Source organism: Zea mays, chromosome 7 (assembly GCF_902167145.1).
Source record: "Zea mays cultivar B73 chromosome 7, Zm-B73-REFERENCE-NAM-5.0, whole genome shotgun sequence".
In the NCBI taxonomy this organism is placed as follows: Eukaryota; Viridiplantae; Streptophyta; class Magnoliopsida; order Poales; family Poaceae; genus Zea; species Zea mays.
The window spans coordinates 161,958,249-161,970,523 of NC_050102.1; the positions used below are offsets into that span (position 1 = coordinate 161,958,249).

At 47.4% G+C, this 12,275-nt stretch overlaps 1 protein-coding gene across 1 annotated transcript; it reads left to right on the forward strand.

The window, feature by feature from the left end:
- The first annotated feature begins 202 nt into the window (after nucleotides 1–202).
- LOC542526 (calcium-dependent protein kinase) lies at nucleotides 203–4,418 on the forward strand. The gene is made up of 9 exons (NM_001112072.2): nucleotides 203–536; nucleotides 779–1,575; nucleotides 2,598–2,741; nucleotides 2,846–2,998; nucleotides 3,084–3,199; nucleotides 3,274–3,441; nucleotides 3,536–3,663; nucleotides 3,917–4,016; nucleotides 4,102–4,418. Exons 2-9 carry the CDS (start codon nucleotides 864–866, stop codon nucleotides 4,174–4,176), a joined length of 1,596 nt encoding a protein of 531 aa, NP_001105542.2. The 5' UTR covers nucleotides 203–536; nucleotides 779–863; the 3' UTR covers nucleotides 4,177–4,418.
- The last annotated feature ends 7,857 nt before the right edge of the window (nucleotides 4,419–12,275 follow it).

Here is a 12,275-nt window from a genome sequence, read left to right on the forward strand (position 1 = left end):
TCATGTATATACTAATTATTAGTTTATGAGGAATGAGGTGGTGATGGATCAACCCATTCTATTCCACAAACCAAATAAAAAAGTGAGAAGTGAGAATAAGATGGATCACTTCATTTCTCAAACCAAACACACTAGTAGATCCTTGGTTAATTAATATAGAGAACACAGGAGGAGGAGGGTGAAGGAGTGCCCCTCTCGACAGGCTAAGCTTTTACTCAAAAACGCGCTGTCGCCGTTTCTCCCCCTGTCAACCTTTTTTCTTTGAGAAAACTCGGCCCCCCGCAGGATCTTTTGTTCCGGACCCCGTGAGTCGCTGCCACGATCGAGGCAGGGCGCCAATTGCGGTGGCCACCACTTCCAATCCACTCCCCGCGTTCGCCTCGCCGAGCTGTTCTTGCTCTGTCCTCTCTCCAACTCCACGATTTGTTCCACACCCGGTTCCCGAGCCTCCGCAGCGCTTCTTGCTGAAAAAGGGAACTCCGAGTTCTCCAGCTCTGGATCGGCAGAGAGCGGTGGTTCCTTTTGCGGACTCTGAGGTTGGAATCTTATCCTTTCGCTGTGCAGCGTCTCTTCCTTCCTGGATCCAGAGTCATGTTATGATGTCACTCTGTTTGGGGATTAGAGTTGTTTCTTTCGTCCTGTTGTTTGGGTTGTGCTTGCAGATCCAGTTTTGGATGCCTCGTCTTGAATCATGAGCTTGTGAATTCCAATATAAACGTTCTTGCTTGGCTTGCTTTGTCTTGACACAAGTGTTCTACTCCTTGGGATTTCCCTGCAGGTCCAGTTCTTGTTTTTGATTTGTCTCATCAACCCACCAGTCGGGCTGCAGGCTTAGAGCTGGAAGGAATAATTTGACTAGAGAAATGGGGCAGTGTTGCAGCAGAGCTACGGCCCCGGACTCTGGACGGGGAGGTGCCAATGGTTATGGCTATTCTAACCAGGCAAAGCCGGCGCAAGCACCTCCGAGTTACAACCCTCCTCAGCAGGCGGCCGAGGTGAGGTACACACCATCGGCGACGAACTCTTCGGCAGTCCCACCCGTGGCTGTGCCGCCGAAGCCAACGGCGGACACGATTCTTGGCAAGCAGTACGAGGACGTGCGCTCTGTCTACTCCCTCGGGAAGGAGCTTGGCCGGGGCCAGTTCGGGGTGACATACCTCTGCACAGAGATTGCCTCTGGTAGGCAGTACGCCTGCAAGTCCATCTCCAAGCGCAAGCTCGTCAGCAAGGCAGACAGGGAGGACATTCGAAGGGAGATCCAGATCATGCAGCACCTGTCTGGGCAGCCAAACATTGTTGAGTTCCGGGGAGCATACGAGGACAAGAGCAATGTCCATGTGGTGATGGAGCTCTGCGCAGGTGGGGAGCTCTTCGATCGCATCATTGCAAAGGGGCACTACACAGAACGTGCGGCTGCTACAATCTGCAGAGCAGTTGTGAATGTTGTCAACATTTGCCACTTCATGGGTGTGATGCATCGTGATCTGAAACCCGAGAACTTCTTGCTTGCGACCAAGGAGGAGAATGCAATGCTCAAGGCCACTGATTTTGGGCTTTCTGTCTTCATTGAAGAAGGTAATGTGAATATTGCGCTCTATGGACACTTGGAATTGCATTGTTAGGTGAATATAGATAGCAGTTAGACGTATATTTCTTAACTTTGATCTGTTGAGGTTCATGGTAGGTTGTAATTTTCAATTTATCTTTTACCATATTTCTGAACCGCTAAGGCTAGTATTTCATATATAATCCGTTTTGGGGTTATGGGAACATATGGTGCTTCTTAATCCAAGCAATTGGGGAACCTCGAACCTGTGGATAATTCGCATCATTTTGGACATATTCAGGCATTTTTTGGTCCCTGCAAAGTTTATTATAATATGCCATAATACTTTTTAATTTGAAAAGCGTTTGCTCCTGCCTATCTTCATGAGAACCAGTCAATAACTGATTATCTTCGCCATGTTCACTTCGAGGGGAAAGGCACTGGAAACTGTACAGCTCTTTCTATGTCAGTTAGGTCCTGTTTGGATCCATTAGCTGCTAATAGTTAGCTAGCTAATAGCTCATAGCTACTATTAGCTGCTATTAGCTGGTTTTGCCAAACGAGCGAGATAGTTAACAGTTGGATATTTGGCTAACGATTAGCTAGACTATTAGCTGGACCCGTTTGGATCCAAAGGAGCTAATTATTAGCAGCTGTTTCTATGCCCATTAGTAGTGGGAAACCACTAGTAATGAAAGCTCAGTGGCTTTTTAGGTTTGACCTGTTTGAAGCCCGATTGCAATCACACTAAGATATGAAATGCTCTATCATTTTATTGCCCTCTTAGTGGTGATTCTTATATCTGAGATATATATTACATTGTTGTGGATGGTAATGGCAATTGCAGAATATATGACAATTGCTTATTGTGGGGAGGCAAACCATTCTTCTCTCATTTTCATCAGTCATCCCCAGTATTTGTTTTTTTTCTATGATTCCTAATCAAAGGGAACTTGTCAGAAGCCGTAGTAACTTGTTGGTGATTAATACCATTATATTAGATACTAAATTTCCGGAGTTGGGGTCTCATTATCTCTGTACTGCCAAACAGGAAAGATGTACAGGGACATTGTTGGAAGTGCTTACTATGTTGCTCCTGAAGTCCTTAGACGGAGCTATGGAAAAGAGATAGATGTTTGGAGTGCGGGTGTTATTTTGTACATTCTTCTCAGTGGCGTGCCTCCATTTTGGGCTGGTATATTGACCTCTAAGAACCAATTCAACTTTTGAATTAATGTATACTGTTAAGCAACAATATTGTCCCTTTTTTGTTGTTTATCCTCTGTTTTTGCTGTGTAGAAACTGAAAAGGGGATATTTGATGCTATTCTGCATGAGGAGATTGACTTTGAAAGTCAACCTTGGCCATCAATTTCTGAGAGTGCTAAAGACTTGGTGAGAAAGATGTTGACACGAGATCCAAAGAAAAGACTGACTTCAGCCCAAGTTCTTCGTAAGCTTCTGAGGAATTAATAATTCCAAACTTTAGAACTTTGAAAAAATAATGATAATAATATGTGTATTAAATGCTCTATCAGAACATCAGTGGCTCAGAGAAGGTGGGGAGGCATCTGATAAGCCTATCGACAGTGCTGTTCTTTCTAGAATGAAGCAATTCAGAGCAATGAATAAGCTGAAAAAGATGGCCCTAAAGGTTATTGTCTTCATGTTAATATTTACTTGGGTAGTTTTTCTTTATCTAATGCTTTTGAGGGAATATATGTGCAGGTTATTGCTTCAAACCTTAACGAGGAAGAGATCAAGGGGCTAAAGCAAATGTTCATGAACATGGACACAGACAATAGTGGCACAATCACATACGAAGAACTCAAAGCAGGATTAGCCAAACTTGGATCAAAGCTGTCAGAAGCTGAAGTAAAGCAGTTGATGGAGGCTGTACGTTCTAATCTATAATCTATATTATAATACCATTATTAGAATCATGTTCTTGACTGGCATGCTTAGTTGCTTACCTTTTGACCTATTCCAGGCTGATGTTGATGGGAATGGATCTATTGACTATGTTGAGTTCATCACTGCCACAATGCATAGACACAAGCTCGAAAGGGACGAGCATTTGTTCAAGGCATTCCAGTACTTTGACAAAGATAACAGCGGGTGAGTACTTCAAATTGGTATCTCAAATGGTAACATAGTATGCTGTATGCCACACTTTTTATACCATCAAAACATGTCTACGCTATCGATTATGTAAATAGAACTCAACCCGTGGGAGTAACCTTCTTTTTACATAAACTGTTTTTGGCACTGACTTTCTTCAAAAATGTCTCATGCATAAACTGTTTTTTTTGTTTTCTCAAAAGCAGAATTGTTTTTGTTTAACATGGAGATTTACGTTTGTTTTATGCAGCTTCATCACAAGGGATGAACTGGAATCTGCTTTGATTGAGCATGAGATGGGCGACACGAGTACAATAAAGGAGATCATATCAGAAGTTGACACAGATAATGTAAGCTATTCAGGTTATTGCCTTCTCAGCTGTGTTTTGTTTATTCATTTCATCTTCTTGATGTTGGTCAATTTGCCTGCCACAGGATGGGAGGATTAACTATGAGGAGTTTTGTGCAATGATGAGAGGAGGGATGCAGCAGCCAATGAGGCTCAAGTAGCCTGTTCCCTTAATAGAAACGGTGTACCACTAGTTACTGTTCACTTTTTTTTCTTCATGTTTGGTACTTGGTAGTTGGATAAAGCTTACAATGGGTGTTGCTTTTGTATTGTTGAGAGATGATTGTCTATACCTTTTTTTCCCTTTTGCTCGTGTTTGTTGCATTGTAGTATCTTGAACGTCCCTTCCTTTTTTTAAGTTTGTTTATGCAAGTACATCTAATAAAAAGTGCATTCTGTCTTACTTTGTACTGTTAAAATCTAGCTTTCAGTTAGGTAATTAGTAAGTTAGGTAATTAGTAAGGGTTTGTTCACTGTGCCTTCGTTAGGACTGACAAGGATCCGCTACACGGGAGGAGAGATGGCGGTCATTTCGGCGGACCGTTCGGCGGTCATTTCGGCGGACCGTTCGGCTCCCCGCCCTCCCGCCTTCCCTGCATGCCCTTCCGCCTCCCCCACCCATCGCTCCGTCAACGGCGGCCGCCCCACCCTCCCCGCACCACCTAGCCACTCGCCGGCGCTCACCCCGACTCCGGCGACCACTTCCTCGGCGGACCGTTCGGCGGTCATTTCGGCGGACCGTTCGGCTCCCCGCCCTCCCGCCTTCCCTGCATTGCCTTCCGCCTCCCCCACCCATCGCTCCGTCAACGGCGGCCGCCCCACCCTCACCGCACCACCTAGCCACTCGCCGGCGCTCACCCCGACTCCGGCGACCACTTCCTCCTCCCCCTCCCGTGTGGCGACTTTGTCTCCCGCCGCGGCTTGTCCGTTCTCCCCCGCTGGGCGTTCCAAGGCGCAGCGGTGGGCGTCTTCCTGCCTCACCAGCCCGTCCTCTTCGGCCTTGGGCGTTGGTGCCGTTGGAAGCGGTGCCTCGCAGAGGACTTTCAAGGACGTGCTGTTGCTCCCTCCGCCCCTGCCGTCTGCCCGGCAGTCCCTCCCTCGACCTCCGCACAGACCGAAGTTTGCGGTGGTGCAACGTCCTGAAACGGTGCGCAGGCCTGTTCCTGACCGGGAGGGCTGGGTTAGGGTTAAGCCTCGTCGACGTCAACTCCCCCCTTCGCCACCTTCCCGTCGATCGATCCCTGAGGATCTCCGGGGTAGGTGTTTTAACTGTCTGGCCTCCTCTCATCGGGCGGCGGACTGCCGACGTTCGGTGCGCTGCTTCAAGTGTTGGGGGTTCGGACATCGTGCAGTTCAGTGCAAGGTTCGTGCTGCGCAGGTGATCAGAGCTTCAGTTTCGGTGTGGGATCGTCTTGGCCCTAAGCTGGTTCACAAGCCTTTGGACTCTCCTAAACGCGCCATGGAGTGGCGCAGGGTCTCTTTGCCGACCCCGGCCATCCAGAGGTCCGGTGTGGCTGATCCTACCTTGGGTGGCACGAAGAAACGCCGCCATCGTACGCGGGGTCGAAGGCCTAAGACCACCCCCGTTGCACCTTTGGAGGAAACCAGTGAAGTTGCACCTCCACCCGGTTCCTCTTCCCTAGAGCCGGTCAGGGTGCATGCCCCTCAACCGGTTGTTCCTGATATGGTGGAAGCCACACATCTCTGCATTTTGGACCGTGCGGATGCGCTTGCTAGAGAAGAACTGCAGTTGCGACGGTGTGCTCTGTTTGTTGTTGTCACTGGTTCAAGACCGAGGGTGGCTGCTGAGACTCTTGCTGAGGAGGTGGCTGCTGGTTTCGGGCTGGATGCGTCGTCCTTCTCCGTTCATCGTTCGTACCCAGAAGATTTTGTCTTAATCCTGAATTCGGAAGAGTTGGCCAATCAGGTGTACAACAATGGTGCTGTTTTCAATTCTCTTTCTGGGTCTTTCAAGTTCCTGAGATGGTCTAGACTTGCCCATGCCGAGGTGGTGGCCTTTCCATCTCCTGTTCTTGTGGAGTTCAAAGGGATTCCAATTCATGCTTGGGATTTGGCTACTGCTCAGAATTTGTTGAGGGATCACTGCACTGATGTGGAGCTCCATCCTGACACGGTGAATCGACACGACTTCTCTTCCTTCAAGGTTTTTGGATGGTGCCGACGTCCACACCTCATTCCAAATTTGGTGGAGCTCCTTGTTCCGGAACCGTTGATGATGACGTCTGGCTCTACCTCTCTTGAGAGAAGATTGCTCGCTTACCAAGTGACTGCCCTTGTGTCTCTGATCTCTCCGCAGGTGCATAGCGCTGCTGCACCTCCGTCGCCGGCGTTTGATGATGATCAGGACAACGGGCCTCGTCGGCGCAGGCTCAACAGTTCAGTTCAGATGGGGCATGCTGCGTCCGGGGAAGCACTTGCAGCGCGGAGGTCCGTCCGTGAAAGGCTGGGTGTTGCCCCGGTCTCTGTTCGACATGTGGAGGCTGGATTGTCCGTGAAAGACTCGGCGCCTTCCGTTGCCTTGGTTACTGGGGACACACATACTGATGTTGTGGAGCCGGTGATTGGCTGCATGGATGCTGGGTTGAGTCTGCCCCTGGAGAATGTTCATGGGCCTGGCACTGAGACTTTGGAGATTCCAGGTGCTTGCGATGACCCGGGTGGTGAAGTCTTCTTGTCCGTGACTGATGTTGACGTGGACTCTTCTGTTCTGGCGATGGAAACTTTGAGTGCTTTTTCATCCCCCTCCCCCTCCCCCTCGAGTGGCCCTGCCATCGCTACCCGTGTGGGGACTGTGTTGAAGCCGTCCATGAAGGCTGTTGGGGCAGGGCTCAGGAGGTGGCCGTGTTCCCCAATCAAATATTTCAGAAGGAAGTGCAGAGGGGCTGCTGCTTCACAATCCCCTCTCTCGGCTGCTCAGTCTGCGACCACTGCTAATTTCATCGCTAGGGTGTCCAGGCCGGCCGCTCGGGTCCTGTGTGGGCCGCAGAAGCAGAAGCGGCAGCGTCGCCCCAGGGCACCTTGTGAGGGGGCTCTACCTCGGCGGAGCAGGCACTTGGCTGGAGCAGATGTTGAAAAGGTAATGGCCCCAGTACAAATTTCGAAAGGAAAATGGAGGATTGCTAATGAGCTCGGCCTTCTTGGTGGGGATCCATCTGAATCGCTGTCCCTGGAGGTTCTCGATAACTATGCCAAGGTCTTCGGTGAGCGGCTGACTGATCTGCAAGTTAAAGCTCTTGCGGCTCTCTTCAACTGGACTGTCCCAGAAGACTTGCAGGGTGCAGTGGTGCAGGCCTGATCGCCTCTGTGTGTGTTGATGGTCGTTTTACATTGTTTTTCCAAATGGATCCGTCAAAAATTGTGTGCTGGAACGTGCGGGGTCTTAATGGCTCAGCCCGTCAGGATGTTGTTCGTTGTTTGGTGGACTCAGTCAAGGCTGATGTTGTTTGCCTCCAGGAAACAAAAATGTCGGTTTTCTCTCGTTTGTTTGTGTTCCGGTTGCTTGGGTCTGAGTTTCAGAATTTTGTTTTCACACCTTCAGTTGGGGCTAGTGGAGGGATTCTAGTGGCTTGGAAGAATAATATCAGCTCATGTGGCTCTAGGATTGATGACCATTGTGTCTCAGTGAATTTTAGCCTTGAGACTGGGTCATCTTGGTGGTTGTCATGTGTCTATGCCCCTCAAGGGAATCATGAGAAAATTCAGTTCTTACAAGACCTCAGGTTGATTAGGACCCACTGTTCTGGGCCCTGGCTGGTTGTTGGCGATTTTAACATGATTCTGTGTGATGAAGACAAGAGTAATTCCAATGTTGATCGTGCTATGATGGGCAGATTTCGAAGGTGGAAGGACGATCTTGCCCTCCTGGAGCTTCCTCTGATTGGGCGCAGGTTTACTTGGTCGAATGGGCATGCCTGCCCTACTTTAGTCAGATTGGACAGGATGTTTTGTACTGCTGATTGGGAAGATTTATTTCCAGATTGCCTTCTCCAGAGTGCTGCTACTCAAGATTCGGATCACTGCCCTCTCTTGTTGGGCCTGTGTGATATCAATAAAAGGAAAGGGCGCTTCCATTTTCAGGCCTTCTGGGTAAAATTGGAGGATTTCCAGGATGTTGTGGCTAACGCTTGGAGTTCGATTCCCGCAGGCCAGTGCCCTCTTGTTAGTCTTTCCAAGAAACTACAGGCTACGGCAAAGGCTTTGCAGCATTGGAGTGATAATAAAGTGGGGGATTTAAAACTACAGCTTGAAATGGCTCGGGAGCTCCTTCATAGACTGGAGATGGCTCATGACAGCAGAACTCTATCTCCAAGTGAGGATTGGTTAAGGCGTACCCTTAAGAAGCACATCTTGGTGCTCTCCTCCTTGTCGAGATCTATAGCCCGTCTTCGGTCCAGAATTAATTGGTTGAAAGAAGGGGACGCTCATACTTCCCTGTTCCATGCTCAGGCTAGAATAAGAAAGAAGAAGAATTTTATTGGCTCGTTATCTACAAGTGAAGGGCTTATTTTGACATCACATGAGGATAAGGCTGATGAGTTGTTCCATTTCTATGATGCCTTGCTCGGGACTGCTTTGGGGAGAGAAAATTCTCTTAATCTTGATGCCCTGGAGATGCCTTCTTTTAATCTCAATGAGCTAGATGTGCCTTTCTCAGACGAAGAAGTTTGGGGTACTGTAAAATCTATGCCGTCGGATAAAGCTCCGGGCCCGGATGGTTTCACGGGCCGTTTCTACAAGGTTTGTTGGGTAACAATCAAAGCTGATGTTATGGCAGCGATCTCTTGTGTTTGGGCTCGGAAATTTAGGAACATGGGGCTGCTCAATTCAGCGTTTATCACTCTTCTGCCTAAGGTTGAGGGTGCAACCCAAGTGAAAGTTTTTCGTCCGATCAGCCTTGTCCACAGTTTCACAAAGTTAGTAACAAAGATGATGGCCAACAGATTGGCTCGGCATTTGAATGATATGGTCTCTCCGAATCAAACAGCGTTCATTAAGAAAAGATTTATCTTAGACAATTTCATGCTTGTGCAGCACACTGCAAGGTTTCTTCATCGTCAAAGGCAAGCTCGCATTCTTTTCAAGCTCGACATTTCTAAGGCTTTTGATTCGGTATCTTGGGCTTTCTTGCTAGAAGTCTTGCAGAAGTTGGGTTTTGGGCAGATCTGGCGTGACATCATTTGTGGGCTGCTAGCCTCTTCTTCGACGAGAATTTTATTAAATGGTGTTCCCGGGGACTACATTGCTCATCAGCGGGGTCTTCGGCAGGGGGACCCTTTATCTCCAATGTTGTTCATCTTAGTCATGGACACTCTCAACTTGCTGATCCAGAGGGCCTCTGATGAAGGGCTGCTTCACTCTCTATCCACGGACAGTCTGCAGCACCGATTCTCTTTATACGCGGATGATGCAGTGGTTTTCCTCAAGCCGGTGCCTTCAGACATAAATCTGATTCTGGAAATCATTCGGATTTTTGGGGATGCGTCCGGTCTAAAGACCAACGTTCAGAAGAGTAATGTTTTTCCTATCCGATGTTCTGAGGCGGATCTTGCTTGTGTTCAGGAGCTCCTTCCATGTTCCATTTCGGAATTTCCCTGTCAGTACCTTGGCCTCCCGCTTTCTCTTGGAAAGCTTAAGAGAAGTCAAATTCAAGCAATTGTCGATAAAACTGCAGCACAGTTACCTGGGTGGAAAGCTGATCTGATGACAAAGGCTGGTAGAGCCATTTATGTTCAATTTGTGATGACATCAAGAATGATTTATGCTGCTCTGGCGTTGGACATCCCTTCTTGGGCTTTTAAAGCAATTGATAAGCTTCGACGAGGCTTTCTGTGGAGAGGGAGGAATGAGGTGAATGGTGGACATTGTCTGCTGACTTGGCCCAGAGTCACTAGACCCAAGGACCTGGGGGGTCTGGGTATTAGTGATCTTCGGATCATGAGCTGGGCACTGCGGGCTAGGTGGCCTTGGCTGCAAAAATCTGATAGGACTAAGCCATGGTCGGACTTCCAGATTCAAACCTGCGACATTGTGCAAAGCCTGTTGGCTGCGGCTGTTATCACTCATTTGGGAGATGGGTCTGATACTCTATTTTGGAAGGATCGATGGCTGAATGGCAAATGTATTAAGGAGGTGGCACCTGCTGTCTTCGGTATGGTGCCCAAGCGTATTGCTTCTAGACGCCTGGTCAAGGATGCCTTGCCTGATCTCAATTGGTTGGCTGATCTGAGAGGGGCTATTTCCGTTACAGCCCTTGCTAATCTCATGGACCTTTGTGACTTACTCGAGGGGATGGTTCTGCAGCCGGATGTTCCTGATGTGCATACCTGGAGGTTTAGTGAATCGGGTGAATACTCGGCTAGTTCAGCTTACAGGGCTTTGCTTCTTGGCTCTGTTAGCTTTGAGCCTGCTGAACGCATTTGGAAATCCTGGGCTCTAGGAAAGTGTAAATTCTTCCTTTGGCTTGTGGAGCACGATAGATGTTGGACGGCTGACAGACTTGCTAAGCGTGGCCTGGATCACCCAGTGTCCTGCCCTTTATGCGACCAGATGGAAGAAACTATCAACCATTTGCTGGTTCAGTGCAGTTTTGCAAAACAGTTTTGGTTCAGCCTTCTGCGGTCGGGTGGTTTCCAGGAGCTCTGCCCTTCCCACGATGACGTCTGTTTTGAAACCTGGTGGAGGAATAGTGCTGCCAGGGTGGGCATGCCTTTATCCAAGGGATTCAATTCTCTTGTCATTTTGGGTGCATGGACTTTATGGAAGCATAGAAATAGGTGTGTTTTTGATAACTGTAACCCTAGCGCTGCGGTGGTGTTGGCAGCTGCAAGGGAGGAGTTGATGGGTTGGCGTATGGCTGGAGCCAAAGCGCTCTCTTTCTTTCATTTAGAAGAGGTGTCTTAGGTGTCTTAGTTGTTTGGGGTGTGTTCTTTGGTTTTGGTTTGCCAAATGTAACACCTTTATACTGGGGTTTTTTCTCCCCATTTTATTCTTCTTCTTAATACAAAAATACGCAGCTCTCCTGCGTATTCAAAAAAAAAAGTAAGGGTTTGTTCCGTTCTACCTCAATCCATATGAATTGAGGAGGATTGAGAGGGTTTTAATCCCTAGTAAGTCAAATTATCTCTCAATCTGTTTCAATCCCCTTTAATCTTCAGTCATATAGATTAAAAATAACCGAACAAGCCATAACGGGAAAAAGGTCTATTTCTAATTTAGTAACCAAGATTCCTTACTAATTCTGCTACTAAAATTTTCTTACTAATCAAGAATACAATATGCATGATATTTGATTATAGGCATGTTTGGTTCGTGGCTAACTGTGCCTAAGGTTAGTCGTTCGAATTGAAGAACTAACGTTAGGCAGAAAAGTTAGGCAAAATATGGCAAGTTAGGCAGCGAACCAAACAGGCCCTATATATTAAAAAAAAGAAATCGGTAAGATACAAATTTATATAATGGTAAGATACAAATTTATATGCGCTAGGAGCCTATTTCAATGCAAATATTTTTTTTAAGCTTTGAGGGAATACTGTAGTTTCCGCCATAGTATTGAGAAATAAGAATCCGGGTGCACCAAGTCCACTTGTGCGTGGCTCTTGTGGTCAGTTTGGACTTTGGATAAAAAACGAGGTAGAATGTGACAAATCCATCTTGGGCACGGATGATGCAGCACCTCAGATTTTTTTTTCTTGATAAATTCATTGTGCAACTAAATAGAAAACTAGAATGAAATTGTTCCATCTCAGAAGGCCTCCAACCAAACACATCCTTGACGTTCGGTATCATTCTACAGATACGCATACTTGCCAGTAGCCATAGTTTTACCGCGGAATGTGGTCAGCAAATACGTTCGTTAATGCTTATAATGTGCCCAGATATTCGGTCAATACACACCAGATACAGTACTTGTTTTCGTTCTCAAAACAAAATGGGCTTTGTTTTACAATATTTTTACTTCCCCGTGACTTTCCTGCTTCACCGTCACTTACTGTGTGTTTGTTTTAAGGTCAAAATAGGATAAAACGAGAGTGACACCGTACCCTCAATTTTTGGAATCACGCCACCAAAAAAAACTAAGAAAACTACTCCGGTATTTAACTCAGTGTTACGTGACTCTCATCCAAACACTATCTATGGCCGCCCTCTCCCACACCACCATGTACATCCAACCAAACACATTAATCAATGCAATGCATAGCGTGCTGTGCCATCAGCCAATGCAAAAGGTGGTACTAAGATG